This window comes from Danio rerio, chromosome 2 (assembly GCF_052040795.2).
Source record: "Danio rerio strain M-AB ecotype USA chromosome 2, GRCz13ab, whole genome shotgun sequence".
Taxonomy (NCBI): domain Eukaryota; kingdom Metazoa; phylum Chordata; class Actinopteri; order Cypriniformes; family Danionidae; genus Danio; species Danio rerio.
In genome coordinates, this window is record NC_141022.1 from 33,506,784 (window position 1) to 33,525,307 (window position 18,524).

The 18,524-nt window shown below is 32.7% G+C and overlaps 1 protein-coding gene across 2 annotated transcripts in view; it reads left to right on the plus strand.

Annotated features, from left to right (window-relative positions):
- Window positions 1-1,035: 1,035 nt before the first annotated feature.
- The window catches only part of kcnb2a (potassium voltage-gated channel subfamily B member 2a), a 34,350-nt gene continuing 16,861 nt past the window's right edge, over window positions 1,036-18,524 (plus strand). The window contains exons 1-2 of one of the 2 annotated variants that reach the window (XM_087240949.1): window positions 1,036-1,632; window positions 3,742-4,408. In XM_087240949.1, coding sequence (XP_087097075.1) covers window positions 3,833-4,408 — 576 coding nt within the window. In that variant the 5' untranslated portion in view covers window positions 1,036-1,632; window positions 3,742-3,832. Of the gene's footprint in view, window positions 1,638-3,741; window positions 4,409-18,524 lie in introns of both variants that reach the window. The other variant, XM_087240948.1, reaches the window with a different exon arrangement.

Genomic DNA, 18,524 nt, shown 5'->3' on the forward strand with positions numbered 1-18,524 from the left:
TAATCTCAAGCAGCCATTGTTGACAGGGTGCAAAATACAGCGAGATTTGGGGGGATTGACCCCATGTAATGCTTTTTGCCCTCTGAAGGACATCAAAACAAGATGTATGTGAGAAATAGCTTTCTCTGATCTATACCTTAAATATTAATAATTAAAAATGTACAATATAAATATACATTTAAACCCCCTTATAACAGTTCATACCATTGTGAATATATAATTGCACCAATCAATGCAGAATTTATTGGCTAAAAAAAGAAAAAATAGACACTTAGTTTGTAAAGTTTGACCCACAATAACCTCTAAAATAGTCACTAATATCCATCAAAACACTAAAAATGTAAACATTTTATTATTAAATTAGATGTCATTTAAATACGTTCATAAATTTTATTCACTGAAGCATGTATTACCAAACTACTACCGAAAAAATGGACCCCCCAGATCGTCAATGTATAATTCACACATTGATTGTTGATTAAACTGTGTTTAAATCATATTTTCACAGAAATGTTATTCAAGTTAGAAGCTAAAATTGTTGAATGTTAGCCTAAAATGTGTTCATATATATATATATATATATATATATATATATATATATATATATATATATATATATATATATATATATATATATATACTGGATTAAACTTAAGAACAGCACAGAAATTAAGAGTTTAGAACAGCACAGAAATCAATACAAACCAATAAAAATTCTTTCTAAAATTATGGCAACAGCCCTGATATAAAGTCTGACATACAGTATCTATCTATCTATCTATCTATCTATCTATCTATCTATCTATCTATCTATCTATCTATCTATCTATCTATCTATCTATCTATCTATCTATCTATCTATCTATCCATCCATCCATCCATCCATCCATCCATCCATCCATCCATCCATCTGTTTGTCTGTCTGTCCCTTGATTGAAGTCAACACTAGCCATGATCTTTATTTATCAATGCAGTACAAAGAATGCAGTCTATGTCATATCCAAGACAATGACAACACAATGTCCCTGACAATCTAAATCTTTTAATCTTTTCAAGTAAGTGATCCCTGCTCATGATTATCTTAAATATCACGCAAATACGGCAAGTTCCTATGTGTCCACTAATTTAAGGCTTTCCCCAAATGTAGATCATCATGTTCCATTGTGTCATGTCCCCACCTCATTTGAACTTGCTATGACATAGAGCTAGAGATCAGTGACAGCGGCTCCTGTACGGGACGCTGCTGCTATCCTTAGTGATGTACCGCTCAATCCAATTAGGCTTCACCTCCTGGCGGTGATGCAGCGCGCGCGGTCAGCTCTCCTGCCTCACTCTGTGCGCTGCGAGTGACAGGCTCCACACGCGACGCTTTCCGCTTTTATAAACACTTTATCATGGCTTCGTGGCGAGAATAAGCAGCAGTTTCGGTTTCATCCCAACTTCATCTTTCTGCCAATTCGGCACGAGTTGTTTGTGAGGTTTGGTCTCCACAGAATGAAGAGAACCGGCTGCCCTTCTAGCAGGGGTTCCACTGACGCCTCTCTTCCCTGAGCTGATGGACGGGAAAACTACGGGCTGACCGGCTTCGTTTTGCTTGCAGAGGTAAAGGAAGACGAGGTGAACGGCGGGAAGGTAAGGTATGGATGTTTTTATTCGGTTTAAAGTAGCCTTTTGGGTAGTTTTATCCGGCAATATCTGTGAACTCCATGCCAGGACATTTCTGCTGCTCTCTTTACTTCCAACATGTAAGGGTTTCTTGGTGGAATTGCAAAAGAAATGCTAACATATTGATGCAGTTGCTTTTGTGAGAAACTTTTCATATCAAAGTCTCAAGCCTAGAGTGTTTTACAGCTAAACCCATCGCAGAAGTAGCCTATAGCTTTTGAGCTGTCCTGAAGCAGGTGCACTGGAAAGTACAGCCTCTACTTTCCTGATTAAGGATTAGTCTTGTGATGATACTATAGTCCGAACAGCTTGCTTCTATCTAAACACATATTTTAAGTACTAAGTGGTGTCAATGGTGTCTAATTTATTACTTTACATCTTTTCTTGGCCACTGACTGTATAAACATCTCGCGTCAGTATTGTTGTTTCTGTTTTGACAGTTGGATTGATTTCCCCCTCAGTAATAAGAGTTTACAGAGCGAGTTGGAAATATCAGGGCACAGCATCTTAACCTTGTGGGGGGGATAAGGCATTAAGCTGCGGATATATTATGTGGCAGGGTGTTAACGCGATGCAAACTAACATTATAGTTTTGATGCATCGCAGTGTTGCAGCATTATGAAATGTTGGCCTATATAATTTCCCCTCTGGTTGGGAGTTTTAAATAGCCGGTTGTTACGAAGTCTTTTAAGAGCAGGAAGTAGAAGCCCGCTAAATAGTCCTACCGGGATTTATCATCAAGACATTCTTAAATACTCAATCGCATTACCGTCTGTCCTCAGAGCCAAAAGTATAGCCTGATTGACATCCAAATGCTACAGAAGAACATTGCAATTGTCATCAAGTTGAATTTAACGACCTGTTTGGAATAATAGAAATGAAAAACAAGTGTTTGAGTAGTTGTCAGTTTTTGTTGCATATATTTAACACGTTTATGCATTAAAAGCATCTTTAGTGACTCTGGAAATAATGATAATGTTTTGTGGCATATTAATGATTATATAGCTTAATGTTTTAGATTTTATTGGTGTGAAATTGTAAGCCTAATGGTATAAAGATTTAAATGTATTTTAAAAATCTTAAAATTTTATAAATATAAACAAAACATGCATATAAACGTACCTATACATATACATGTGGAAATGTACATTTCATATATAAATAGCAATAATTAATGACCTTGACAGGCACGTTTCCTTGTCACATGACAACAAAATGGCCTCCTGTATGTTGGATCTACTTCAGGAACCTTGACTCAGTGGATAAAACATTTTCAAAAATGTATTGTTTATTTGTTTGTTTATTTTAGTCTCCAAACATTCTTACCGCATAGCCTACCACCATAATTTTTCCCACTTGGTCCCACAAATAATGTCAACCTTTTATTCAGAAGTTGTAAACTTGTTTAGCAGTTCTGTGTTTAAGTCACTTTCTTTATAAATTTTTATTTTAACGTTTTAAAAATATGGCAAAATCATGTGGAAGTGCAGAAAGAGCAGGGCCTGTATTTGCTGACATTTATCTTTTCAACTCTGTACTTTGGAGACTGGTTTTAACTTTGCAAGTTTGTTGGTTCATGATTTTTTTAGATCTTGAAATAGAGTCATTATAGTATTGGAGTTCTGAGTGCATTGAATCAAAATGATATTTTTTAAGCATTAGTGACTTTATTTTTCCACTTTTTTATTCCATTCTCAGACACTCTAAATGGAGTTGTTTCAAAGCACTCAAATAAAAGTTCATATAGTAATAAAATGGTTCCATGAAAAGACTCGTTAGTTCAATCAGATATTTTTTAAATGGTATTTAAAGAACTTTTGACTAAACTTTTGTTCTTTAGGGAACCAAAAATGGTTCCTCTAATTGCAACACTGCATTTTTAAGACTCTGGGAAAAAATTCGGACAAACTCAACCACTAGGTAATATTTTTTTTAATAAAAATTTAAACCCAATGGTTGAGTTTGTATATATTTTACCTAAGTTTAAGTTTAAACAACCTAGCATTTTACCAATGTATAGATTAAAATGTTATCAGAATATATTAGGAGACTTTCTAAAATGATTTATATTTTTAGGTGCAACCATGGAGGGCCTCGTTTAATCTGGATTCCTCGCCATACTCCTAATTGACATTTTAATTAGCATAACACTTGAGCTGCATCAATCATGGCTGAGAGGGCAAACTTTGGAGCTCAGAGGGTCTCCAGGCCACAGGGGTCTCTCCCGCCAGAACCCATCGACATCATCCGGACCAAAGCCAGATCCAGAAGAGTCCGGATCAACGTGGGCGGCTTGGTCCATGAGGTGCTATGGAGAACCCTGGACAGACTGCCGCGAACCCGTCTGGGCAAACTCAGAGACTGCAACACCCATGAAACCTTAATGGAGATCTGTGACGACTACAGTCTGAACGACAATGAATATTTCTTTGACAGGCACCCGGGTGCCTTTTCCTCCATTTTAAATTTTTACCGGACTGGAAAGCTGCACATGATGGAAGAGATGTGTGCTCTGTCCTTTGGCCAGGAGCTTGACTATTGGGGCATCGATGAGATCTATCTGGAGTCCTGTTGCCAGGCCCGCTACCATCAGAAGAAAGAGCAGATGAATGAAGAGCTGAGAAGAGAAGCCGAAACGCTCAGGGAAAAGGAAGGAGATCAGGTGGACACAGGCTGCTGTCCAGACAAAAGGCAGAAGCTCTGGGATTTGCTGGAGAAACCGAGCTCTTCAGTGGCTGCCAAGGTAAGATGAGTACATGGCCACGCAAAGCACCATACAAACCATCACAAGGTTTTTCATACTTGTAAACACTGACTCATTCAAAACCTTAGATAAATGGAACATGGGTTATCTGTAATCATGTTTCACACTGGCCATACTATGGATTAACTATGAATTCTGGGTATTTATTAAAGCAATAGTTCACCCCAAAATTGTCCTACCAAACTACTACCAAACCGCTGACTTCCATAGTAGGAAAAACTAATTTTGAAGTCAATAGTTATAGGTTTCTATCGTTCTTCTAAATGCTGTTCTTATATCGTTCTTCAACAAAACAAAGAAAGTCAAACAGATTTGGAATCAAGTAAAGGGGTAAATGGAGTAAATGATGACAAATTGTTCCATTTTGCGGCAACTGTCCCTTCACTGAAAAAAAAATGCTTTGATTACTTAAAATTTTTATCTTGTTTTTAGTCCAAATATCAAAAAATCTTTAATCAAAAATTTTTCTTGACAAGTAAAACATATTGTCTTGTTTCCGAAATGTCAAAATGATTATTATTTTTATTATTTTAATTTATTCTTTTATTTGTTTAAAATGTTTCCTTTTTTTTCATAAAATATTTTAATTGATCTTGTTTCAGGATTATTGTACTTACCCATTAGCAGATTATTTCACTTGTTTTAAAGAGAAATGCAGTTATATACAAATTATTATTTGTGAAAAAATATACAATAATTTTTCTTGTCTGTGCTTAAGAATTTTTATATACAGTACTCAACATATACGTACACCCTTCACAAATCTATCTTTTAAATTAATATTGTTAACAGGAAGCTCTACAATGTTATATTTGTGCATATACATTGAATTAGTCAGTACTGAAGCCAAATCGTCACCTTGGAATTATAATGTTCCATCTGCATTCTGAATGATTAATATTAATAAGGATGTCAATAACTTAATTTTGACAAAAATGTCAGATAGAACCTTATAATTCTAAGGTGACGAAATCTAGAGCTTATCTAACAAAATAACTTCAAAAACTAGATATAAGTCCAAAAACTGATATCTCACCCAAACTGATATGTTATAGAAAAATTTTAAATACAAATAAAAAAAGAGGGACAATTAAGAGAGGCAAAAAATTGAAAGAAATCATTTTTATCTGTTTAATAAATCTGTTTTGTTTAAATGCACCAAAGTACATAGCCTATATTGACTGAGAAATGGATGAATATATTCATTTTCAAAATGGGGTGTACTCAATTATGCTAAGCACTGCATTTGGACTGGAAACAAGACAAAAATTCTATGTAAGGAAAGGTTTTTTGCAGTGTTTAAATATGTTTCACATTTTATAATTATAAACCTTGGGCTAACATCCCCATTTGCATATTTGTGGTGACACTGATAGAAAGAACAGCAGGTATCGTATTAACACAGCTTTTTCAGTCTTGCCAGTTATTTAAAAAATTGACATTATGTAGTCTTTAGTCATTTTCATAAGGCACACAAATGCAAGAAAGCAAAGACAAAAGTGCAAAAGGATGAAAAGGAGCAAAGTATGTGAATGTTTCTCACAGACTGCTGTTTACACAACGCAGGTTTTCGGTTACGTGCGCCTGGTGATATGAGCCTTGCTGCTCAATTTCTGATTGGCCCTCTGTTGCCAAGTCTCCTGCAGCCACAAGCAAACGTACCATTTCACACTGAACAAACATAAGTCTGGAATTTGGGAAATCCAACCACAAATTGTGCTAACCCTGTACTGGAGCAGGGCTTCATCACAACCAATATGAAAGTGTACTAACATCACTTTCAAATTGCAGGTGTGAAACGTTTATTTACCTGGTCTTAAGCGGCGTGTGAAATGCCTTTAACTGATGGACTTTTGCACTTAGGATGCTTCTTCTGAACAACTAAGAGATCAATACTGAAGGAATGATTGTCCAAATATTCCATACAAACTGAATTATTAATTAGCCTTACGATGACTGGGGTAAATTCAAGGATGAAGTTTGAACGCAAGTTTCAGAGACTGATGCCAACAGTAATTTGATGAAAAAAAAGATGAATGTATAAATACACACATCCTGTATACATTTCCCCAGCTGTCGTGATTGACGTATTAGCCCAGGCTTTTATGCTTCAAAGAGAAGAGCCATATTGTTTGTGGTCTATAGCTTGCTAGAGAGAAGATTTATGGCCCCGTGTGTCAGTGTGAAACTATTTTGGCTGCATTTTCCATCTGAGTTGTTTAGTGTTGCTCTTTATTTTGCCAGAGTGGTAAGATGCGGCATGCAGGATGAATGATGATCATCTTACTTAATTAAGAATTATTACGATCAGCAAGATTGATAGTAACTCTCTAACCATTTTTGGTGAAGAAGGAAAAGATGGTGCTTAAAATATAAGGTTTGATTAATTATAATATCTTGAACATTAGTTGATTGTCTTGACAGAAAGTTGTTGAGCAAATTGAAATGCACAGCTGCTCAGGAGCTTTGTCTCTCCACTCACTGCCCGGTCCCAATACACACATCGCCTGCTTCCCAGAATACAGGCAGGCAAAGCAGTCAGAAGTGAAATTAGTGAAATACTTTAATGTTTTTTTTTCCCCTTGCCCTTTGGCTCTTGGCTGAAGAGAATTTCCAAGGGGTAAATAAAAAAAAACTTTAAAGATATGAAAGATGTGAATGCACTGAATAAAACTAGTAGTAATGCTATAAAAATGCATTCTGCATCATAATAATAGTATTCTTGATTCTGATTGGCTGGAGATTGTGCATTATATTATATTATATTATATTATATTATATTATATTATATTATATTATATTATATTATATTATATTATATTATATTATATTATATTGTATTATATTATATTGTTTTATATTATATTATATTATATTGTATTATATTATATTGTATTATATTATATTATATTATATTATATTATATTATATTGTATTATATTATATTATATTATATTATATTATATTATATTATATTATATTGTATTATATTATATTATATTATATTATATTATATTATATTGTATTATATTATATTGTATTATATTATATTGTATTATATTATATTATATTATATTATATTATATTATATTGTATTATATTATATTATATTATATTATATTGTATTATATTATATTATATTATATTGTATTATATTATATTATATTGTATTATATTATATTATATTATATTATATTATATTATATTATTTTATATTATATTGTATTATATTATATTATATTATATTATATTATATTATATTATATTATATTATATTATTGTATATTATATTATATTATATTATAATATATCATTTTATATTGTATTATATTATTTTCTATTATATTATATTATATTATTTTATATTATATTATGTTATATTATATTATATTATATTATATTATTAATTTTCTTGCCGGCTTAGTCCCTTTATTAGCCCCTTTATTTAACATTCACACACACTCATACACTATGGATAATTAAGCCTACCCAATTCACCTGTACCGCATGTCTTTGGGGGAAACCAGAGCACCCTGAGGAAACCTACGCGAACGTAGGGAGAACATGCCAACCCCACACAGAATTGCCAACTGAATTGTCGCGACCCAGCGACCTTCTTGCTGTGAGGCGACAGCACTACCTACTGCGCCACTGCTTCGCCCTATATTATATTATATTATATTATATTATAGCTCTAAAAACACTGTGTAAAGAAATAAAGGGAATTTAGGGGACAGAGAGGACTGAAATGACAGATGGCAATCCTCATAAACATTCCCACTTGCCGCCTCAGTAAATCCTAAGTGTGAAATTAAACTTCATCCACATGTTTGCCTGGGTATATTTGTGAACAACTGTTACCTGTGCAGAGAGGACAGTGAACATGATTCACAGCACCTGACAGATTTACTTCAGCGTTATGTTTTGGACTGAAGCGGCACATTCTGCTCTCTGAGAGGAAGATGAAGGTTGAGTCACTGCCACTATGATTTGTTGCCAGTCAATGGTTTGAGTGAGTCAGCACAAACACACAGCATTCAGCCTACACCTATCGCCTATAATGTGTCAGGCCCTGAGCAGCGCAGTATTGACCCGAATCACCTTCAGCTAACTTCACTTTATCATATCACCACCACTGTGTTCACTGGATGGAGCTGGGGCAAAAAAAACTGAAAGGATTTCAACAGACATTTTTATTCATTATTTTATAACACATTATTTATTGTGTCAAGTTATTTATTTATTTATATATTTAATTAATAATTTATTCATTTTGTTCTACTAAATCAAACTATTATTTCAGAAATACTGTTTTATGCCAGATTAAAATGCTAATTTTTTGTTTTATTGTTACAAAATATTATTTTCCAAAAATAAATAAATAAATAAATAAATAAATAAATAAAAACTGAACGGAAAAGTTGACAAACATAGATTCATTATACAAAGACTTTTAGACAGAGGGCAAAAATGTGCGCATATATATGTAGGTATAGATTTAATTACAAAGCATTTCCTCACTACTGTCTGGATAAAATTGCAACTCAGAATTTCTTACTTGAATTTTGATTTTTAGACTCTTTACATTGTATGAGCTCCAGTCATAATGAATTGTGTGTGATGTGCATTAATGGCAAATTGCTCCTAACCTTGACCTCCACCTGCACTTCTGTGGGTTCAGTGGTTTGGTTATTGGATACTGAACAGGAAATGACTGCGTTACTGAGAAGGTATTTTCCCAATGCATATCGGTTGCATATTGCAGCAGAATATTGATACATGATCAGTTTGAGTGCACTGGCATGAAACCAACTGATTATGAACACAAAAGTATATGTTTTATTATTGAATATGTAGCACTGTATATGTGGTACAGAAAATATAACAGTAGCTGATTTTCTTCTGTAGGTTTATTATAAATTCTCAAATTATATTTAAAAAATCCAAAACAAAACATTTATGTTTTTATTGAAATTTATTAAACAATAAATAGGAAAAAAATCATGTATGTTGAATTTAATATCATTTCGTTAAAATCACATAGACATTTAAAAATATAAACTTATATAAATAAAAAGTTAACAATTCTAATCAAAATTAAAAGAAATGTGTAGAAAGTTTAAAAACCGGTATAGTTTCTCATTTATTATAGTAAAATGACCCTGTCAACCCTGTCTGAAATATATTTGAAATAGTAGCAAATGCAAATGTGTTGGGATACATGCAAAATATATTTTTACCGATACTTCTTTTAGACATTTAATCTGTTAAATGTTCCTTAAACTCTACAAAGAATCACAAATTTTCCACTGGCCGGTTGCTGGTTGGTTGAGGGAGCAATGCTGAGTTTCTCAGTCAGTTCACTGCTCTCTGTGAGGCAATGGACACTTAATCTCCTTTGGTGATTTACCTAGTCTGCTCCTACAAATAGCCTGCCGAGGGCCCTGGCTTGTCTGGCTTATGGTACAGTGTGTGTAATGTGCTCACGTGTTTCACCAGAGCAGTTAATCAATTAGCAAAGGCATTTTCCATCCTGCGGAAGTTATTAGGAGCTCCAGTGGACATCGAATTTTCCACATTGCTTCATCCACTCTTTCAGAATTTGTAGGGCAATACTGTGAATGTAGAAGAAGTTGAAATGTTAAATCACCCTTTTCGTTTTGTACATAAAGACCAAAAATAGTGTGGGGTGTGCATGGTTTGATGTGCCGGGTGAATTGTTTTTGGGGTTTTCCTTGTAATTGATTCTCTGCCTTTTCTGAAGGTTTCAATGTGGTGTTTGTCCTCTCAGAAGGTCAGAGGACTTCAGCTTTTTCTATCACATGTTCAGGCAGAGCCACTTTAAACAGCTTGTGTGTCACATCACCTGCATTTGTGTTGCATGAAAAGAACATCTAGTCTTTTGTGAGCAACGCACAGACATGTAAAATACAGAATAACAGTGGATGTGTAGGGGTAATGTGTTCCTCTGGAGATCTTTTTTTTTTTTTTTGTAGTGTCTTCCTTTCAAGTCCATTTCAGTTGTCATGAAATCTGCATTCAGTAAAGGCTTTCCTTGTTCATGCTCAGGATCTTTAACAAGATATTTGCTATTAAAAGAATGAGGAGATTTTTTATTAATTTGCATGGGGTTGAGAGAGAGAGAGAGAGAGAGAGAGAGAGAGAGAGAGAGACTGACTGAATCATCATGTAAAGTACAGTTTCTCTCAAAGGGACGCTTTTACACACATAGAGTTAATAAAGGCTTAAAACAATTATTAAAACTTATATTTTAAGTTTATTCATTTATTATTTTGTTCTTTAAAATATGTTTTGAAATGTCAGATCATGCAGAATCTTATTTATAGGTTAATTGCAAATATATTTCAGTCATATGTCAAAATGCATATTTTACAAAAAAACACAACATCATAGATATATTTAAAGAAACTGCTAAATATACATACACTGTTGAAAGCAAAAATATTAGTACTTATTATTAAATTTCAATTTCCCAAGTGCTGCTTAACGGAGAAAATATTTTCTTCAACACATTTTTAATCAAACTGTTTAATTAACTAATTCTTTATTACTAATTTCTTTAGTCTTTGGCATGATGCATAAACATATAATTTTTTTTCAAATTTTACAAAATACTAATATTGAGCTTAAAGCACAGTTTAAAGGCTTAACTAGGTTAATTAGGTTAATTATGCAAGTCATTGAACATCAGTGGTTTGTTCAGCAGGGAACTTGGGGAAAATATTCTTAAGGGGTCTAATAATGTTTTACCTTTCATTCATTCATTCATTCATTTTCTTTTCGACTTAGTCCTTTTATTAATCTGGGGTCGCCACAGCGGAATGAACCCCAGCGAACACAGGGAGAACATGCAAACTCCACACAGAAATGCTAACTCACACAGGTGAGGCTCGAATCAGCAACCTTCTTGTTGTGAGGTGACAGTGCCTGTGCGACTGCGCAGCCCCTTTTACCTTCTTAAAATTTATTATTATTATTTTTTTGTAAGTAAGAGAGATAAAACCTTCTCAAGAGGAAATATCAACGCTATCTCACAGCAATTCATAACCTTTTATTTTAGTGGCTAATTTCATTATTCATAATTTCATTCATACAGATTAGTATGATTTGTCCATCCCCCAATGATGGTGGGGTTTAGGGGCGGGGTTGGGTGCCACGCCTCCTTTTTAAAACTGTACATTTTCATATGACTGAACTCGTATGAATTAGCCACTAAACTGACAAAACGTAAAATATTTACATTTCCTCCTAAGATCAGGCTGGAAATACTATGAAAATTTTCTTGCTCCATTAAACACACTTTCTCACTAATTTTGCCTTCACCTTATACAATCAAGCTTGAAATCTATTTTTTATTTTTCCTGATATAATCTTTTTTCCATTTGGTTTAAGTTAACTATGATAACGCTGCTCCTCACACCACACAATTCATATTGTTTCCCTCAGTCCATAATCATCATAAGAGGAGATCAATTTACCAGCCTTCATCTGAAAGTACATTGAGAATAACACTGCAGTGAACAGTTTTGAAACGATGAATGCACTCTCACTGTCGTTAATAGTATAAGAGACTCTAAAAAGAGCACTGGATGTAACTTGTACTCATCTTCACGTTGACTCTGTTCACCTCTCAATGTCTGCTGAAGCGGTGGCTGAGAGGGGATTCACCGGGTGTCTCCTTCACCCAGAAACCAGGGCTCTCTGTTTAGTAACACAAGCTCCACAGACCAAGAGCTTTTCCTTCATTTTCTCTTTCTCTCCCTTTCCCATCCGTGCAAAGAGAACTTCCGCTATGTCCACAAGAGCCAACAGCATAGAGTATCATGTCATGATCAATTACTGTAAATACACATAAATTATTCACAGCACAGACATTTCAGAGGAGCAGTGATCTCATCAAAACAATCTGCAGTGAACACCTCTTTACAGATTATCACCATGTGATAAGATGTCTCTCTATAGCAAGCATGATTCTTAAAGCTATTTGGCATTTATTTAAATTGCTAAGTTATTAAATTGCTAGTTTTTTATTTATTGCAATAAAAGTCATTTTAAATCATTTATTATGCATGATCCAACATTTGCAACATAATGCAGTTAAATAAATAAACATACTTCTGATATAAAGATTTAATTTTTATTTTTAGCATTAAGATCAAATGTATTTTATGCATTTTGCTGAATGTGTATATAATCAGGGTGTCCATCTTTATAAAATCAGGGAAAGAAAACTAAACAGTTACACAGTTCCTCATGATAATAACAGAAATGCATTAGGTTGAATAGAAGTTATACTCAATCAATTTGGATCAAAAGCCAACAAATATATATTTTGATTATTTCTGTAATTGCCTCCACAATAAATATACTATTAATGATGTTAAATGTGTCATTGAAAAAAAAAAATATATATATATATATATATATTATGTTGAAAATAGTGTATACAACTAGAGTTTTCTTGTTTTGACGTATGAAGTTTGCCACTTAAAATAATTACATTAATATATATATATATATATATATATATATATATATATATATATATATATATATATATATATATATATATATATATATATATATATTTTTTTTTTTTTTTTTTTTTTTTTGTGACAAGCAAAAAAAATCTATTGGCCCAACCAGAACATTGGAAATAATCATTAGTGTTTAGCCCTGTATATGTCTAAAATTTCATTTCATAATGGTCTTAAAAGGTCTTAAAAAGTCTTAAATTTCACTTGATGAAACCTGCAGAAACCCTGATAATGTATTTTCAGTCTTTCTATAAAATGCTATAAAAATCAGCGTGTTCCAACGTTTCAAATCAATAAATAATATAAAAACTGTATTTATTGCAGCTATTTGACAGCTAAATATGTTTAATTAAAAACATAAGATTACTAAAATAAACCAAAATTACATATAATACAAATAATACATATAATAACAAATAATAAAAGACAGACATAATCACAGAACAAAAATAGTAAAACTTTAAAATAAAAAAATTATGTAAACATAAAATATAAAAGCCAAAAATGTATAATAAAGTAATAAATGAAAAAGCTAAATTAATGTAAAAGTAAATTCAATTAAAAATAGATTAAAAATGGTTTATTCCAAATCGTTGCAAACAATTTATATAAGATGAATTTAAACAAACAATTTAAGTTGAATTTGTTTGTTTTCATTCAGCCAGTATAAATTGTTTACAACCATTTACCCTTTAAAAAGATGTGGTGAATCCAATTAATAATTTTTTACACTGATAGAGTAATATGCTGAGTAAAACATATGCTAGATAAGTTGATGGTTTATTGCACTGTGGCAACCCCTGATTAATAAAGGGACTAAGCCGAAAAAAGGAAGGAATGAAAATAACACTGGTTAAGATACAGATTAATGTTTAGTGTGAATATTTAACTAAATATACATTTAATTTAATTGATTTTAAACACACTGAATACAATTACACCTGATTTTTATTTCAAAATAGACTATTACACAAGGTTTTTCTGCTGCATATTTATCATCCTTGATACATTTTGATGAAAAAAAAAGAGCAAAATTCTTTCCGCTTCAATCATCATACCCACGTTAAGGGTTCAGCCGTAGGTTAAAACTATGAATTTCAAAGTTGATATCTCCTCCGATGAGAATAGGCATCTCTGAATTGGAAGTAATTCTCACGTTACGTAATGTGGAGCTTTGAAAAGGAAGGGCTGAGCCGGTGACCCGGAGGGAGCACGCTGCTGTTCATAGACCTGGTGTGGGCGTCCCACAGAGGAACGAGTCCTTTAGCCTCTCCTCCATCCCCCACAATGACACACAATTATGTAGTTAAGCCTGAAAACCTAAAAGGATTTATCTTTAACCTGAGTAATGATCAAACAGAAGAGCTACAGTCACATCTTTCATGCCTTTCCAATGCATAAAATCCCACTTAGCGGACGCCTACATGTTATAGACCTGATCTGAATTAGTCAATTAAGTCAATTAAGGATGTAGCTTGACCTACACTCTGAAATAACGCTATAGGTTGTTGGACAAACTGTGGACAAATCCGAATGCTGGGTTAAAATGCAAAATGTAAAACAGTATTTAGGGTTGTCCATATTTGATCAAAATTCAAGTTAATAGTGAACAATTGCTGTCCAGTCAGGAAATCTGATTGATCTTTCTTGATGTTTGTTCTTAAAGTCAGATACAGATGGATGTTTATTGGAGATCATTTTGAACAGCATGTCTCTGTGAGCCACTGATTTCGTTTTTTAAGTACGTTTGTGCTGCACACAGATAAGCATTTGGAAAACTTTTAAAGGGTGACTCAAAGACGATTATCTGCTGGGGTGAAACAAAGCTCTCTTTGTGGTATTTGGCGACATGCAATGCCAAAGTCAGAGGTGCACAAGGGGAGGACGAATCAGCCTGTCAGTCTCAGTTGTGAGCTGTTTAAGCATAGCTGCCAAAATGATTCTTTTTTTATTTGCTGGACAAAGCTGAAAGTTTTAAGATCAAACATTTTTTGGATCAGTATTGAGAATGTTGTTTATGAACACTGATGCATGTAATGTACATTCTGAGGTTCAGCTGTGAAGCAAAATTACAAAAAGATCTAAAGATGACACTGAATTTAAGATTCAAATAAACAAAATAAAACAAAACAAACGTTAAATAGATAAATGTGCAAACATTGATACATTGAAACATTAATTGGTTGACACCTAACAAACTGGCATATAATGGCTTACAATATGTATGTGATATAAAAAGTTTTAAATTATATTTTTTTGTTAAAAATCAAGGTTATTCTGAAAATACACAGAGGAAAGCTCTAGCTGCTGGAGAATGAGTGAGGAAAAGTAGCTAATCACTATCATAATTTTGGGGATTGTCAGAAATGAACCCCATACTGGAAAGAGATTAAACTACATTTAGATGCCATTTTTGAAATAGAGGTTGCTTTCACTTGTGAATCATTATAACTAGATAATATAAATTTAAAAGAATGAATTAATATAGACAAGGAACTTATTTATTCTTCTGGCAGCTAGTAAAAAAAGTCATTACAAAAACATAGTTAAAATTACAGTCACCTACACTGTAAAAGCCAAGAGTCAACTTTATCGAATGAAATAAGTGTCATTAACTTAAATTGACTGAAAGTTAATTCTACTCATTTAAAAATAGTTTTGAATTCAGTGTTGAAGGTAATTAGTTAATTAAATACCTCATTACTTCAACTTAAATGGAGTAAGTTTACAGTAAGTTCACTCATATAGATTAGTTTTTTAACTTAAATGGTTTGGTAGCAATCATTTTCCTCAAACAGTTTGAGTTGTCTTAACTTATTGGGTTTTACAGTACTCAGTTGGTTTGAGTTCTCTTCAGTGATTGGGCCTTACTGTGCTCAAATTGCTTCGTTCACTCAAATGGATTAAGTTGAAAGTACTTGTTAGGATTTGTTTTTGAACTTAAATGGTTTGTTGCAATCGGTTTCCTCAAATGGTTTGAGTTACCTTAACTTTTTGGGTTTTACAGTGTACAATTGAACAAAGGATTGATACCATGCACACTATATATGTCATGGAAAAAAATTATCTTTTTCATTAAGAACACAGACTGAACACTTTTTTTCTAATTTGGAGTAAATGTATTAAGTATATTTCACCAATGGATTTATGTATATTTCACTCCCTGAATTATTAGCCCACCTGTTTTTTTCCCCCAATTTATGTTTAACAGAGAGAAGATTTTTTCAACACATTTCTAAACATAATAGTTTTAATAACTCATTTCTAATAACTGATTTATTTTATCTTTGCCATGATGACAGTAAATAATATTTGACTGGATATTTTTCAAGACACTTCTATATAGCCTAAAGTGACATTTAAAGGCTTATTTAGGTTAATTAGGTTAACTAGGCTGGTTAGGGTATTTAGGCAAGTTATTGTATAATGATGGTTTGTTCTGATTATTGAAAACATATATAGCTTAAAGGGGCTAACAAATTTGACCTTAAATATTTTTCAAAAAATTAAAAATGACTTTTATTCTAGCTGAAATAAAATAAACAAGACTTTCTCCAGAACAAAAAATATTATCAGACATACTGTGAAAAGTTCCTTGCTCTGTGAAACATGATATGGGAAAAATATGGCTAATAATTCCGGCTTTAACTGTATATCTTTTCTTCTTTAAAGAAAAAAAGTATAGACTTCTAAAGTATTTGTAGCTCCCCATGTTATACTGTTTATAGTTATTGTTGTTGTTAAGGGGAACAAAATATAAAGCATATGCAAGATCTGCAAGTCTCTTTTTGTGTGAGAGATTATTTAAGTTATACAAGTTATGTATTTTCTTTTGGAAACTCAAAAGAAGAAAAGAAAATCAGGGTTATTCTACTTAATAATGATTTTTAAAGCTCTTGTCTATTAAATTAATGGACGTTCTGCATTTTTATGTTTAATTACACATTTATTAATATAGATATTAAAATAAAATGTTCTAAGTTTGGATGAAATGTAATCAGTGTCATTTTTATTAGTAGCAAAATAAAACAAAAATGATTTTTATTCAAACACAAAACAGTTAAGCTTAAATCCAGAAACTTTAAATTGGTTGTAGAAATTAAGAGACCACTTGAATAAATCATACCGCTGTATCACATCGTATAAAATTACGATGTGGTAATATTTCTACATTAGTGAATATACACACTGTAAAAACAAAAAAGTTAGTACAACTCAAACCGTTTGTCTAAACCGATTGCTACAAACCATTTGAGTTAAAAAAAAACGAATCTACAGTTGAAGTCAGAATTATTAGCTCACCTGAATTATTCTCCCCCCTGTTTATTTTTTCCCTGTTTTCTGTTTAACAGAGAGAAAATTCTTTCAACACATTTCTAAACATAATAGTTTTAATAACTCATTTCTAATAACTGATTTTTTTTTATCTTTGCCATGATGATAGTAAATAATATTTGACTAGATATTTTTCAAGACACTTCTATGAAGCTTAAAGTGACATTTACAGGCTTAACTAGGTTAAATAGGTCGACTAGGCAGGATAAGGTAATTAGGCAAGTTATTGTATAATGATGGTTTGTTCTGTAGACTATAAAGAAAAATTTGCTTAAAGGGGCTAATAATTTTGTCATTTAAATATTTTTTTTTTAATTAAAAACTGCTTTTATTCTGGTAGACATAAAACAAATAAGACTTTCTCCAGAAGAAAAAATATTATCAGACATACTGTGAAAATTTCCTGACTATTAATTCTGACTTCAACTGAATATTAGTACTGTGAAATTTCTCCATGTAAGTTGAAGTAATATGGTCTTTAATTAACTAATTACCTCCCACACTGAGCTTAAAACTCTTTTCAAATGAGTAGTATTAACTTTCAGTAAATTTTGAGTCAACTAAACTCATTTCATTTGATATAGTTGACTCATTGATATATAAGTTGATATATATATTAGGATGCAGTGCTGAGAGCAGAAGGCCAGGTTTTGTATAAGCAGATCATCTCACGCTGCTGTGCTAATGATGCTCTTTCTTAGACAATCTGTGTGCTATTCACAGTGTGACAACAAAATACATGCTATTAGCTCCACCTTCCCTACCCACAGGAGCTAAAACCCTGCCACGGCCAGGAGTACTGCCAGTCTCGCAGGATAAGTCTTAGAGTTTTATCCTCTAAACTCAACCTCACCTTGAACCCAGTTGTGATTTCCGTTGTGTTAAATGCTTTTTTTGGGGGGTAGGGACAAATGTCGGACAAATTCTTGGTGGATCTGCTATGGGGGCCAATATCTTAGATTGTGTTAAAAATAGGCAGTGGCTGTTGGACAGACTGAATAGCAGGCTTGTACACTGTGTTTAAGTAGAGGTTGCTGAATATTTCGCATGCGAGTAAGTGGTAGGCTGAGGGCTAGCCTGTAAATCACAAGCAGTCATCAGGGCCACATTATTGACTAATCACTATAATCACGACCCCCTGCTTCCTTCCACCCGCGCGCATGCAAAGACGCTGTCCAACACAGAGTAGTCATCTTACTATC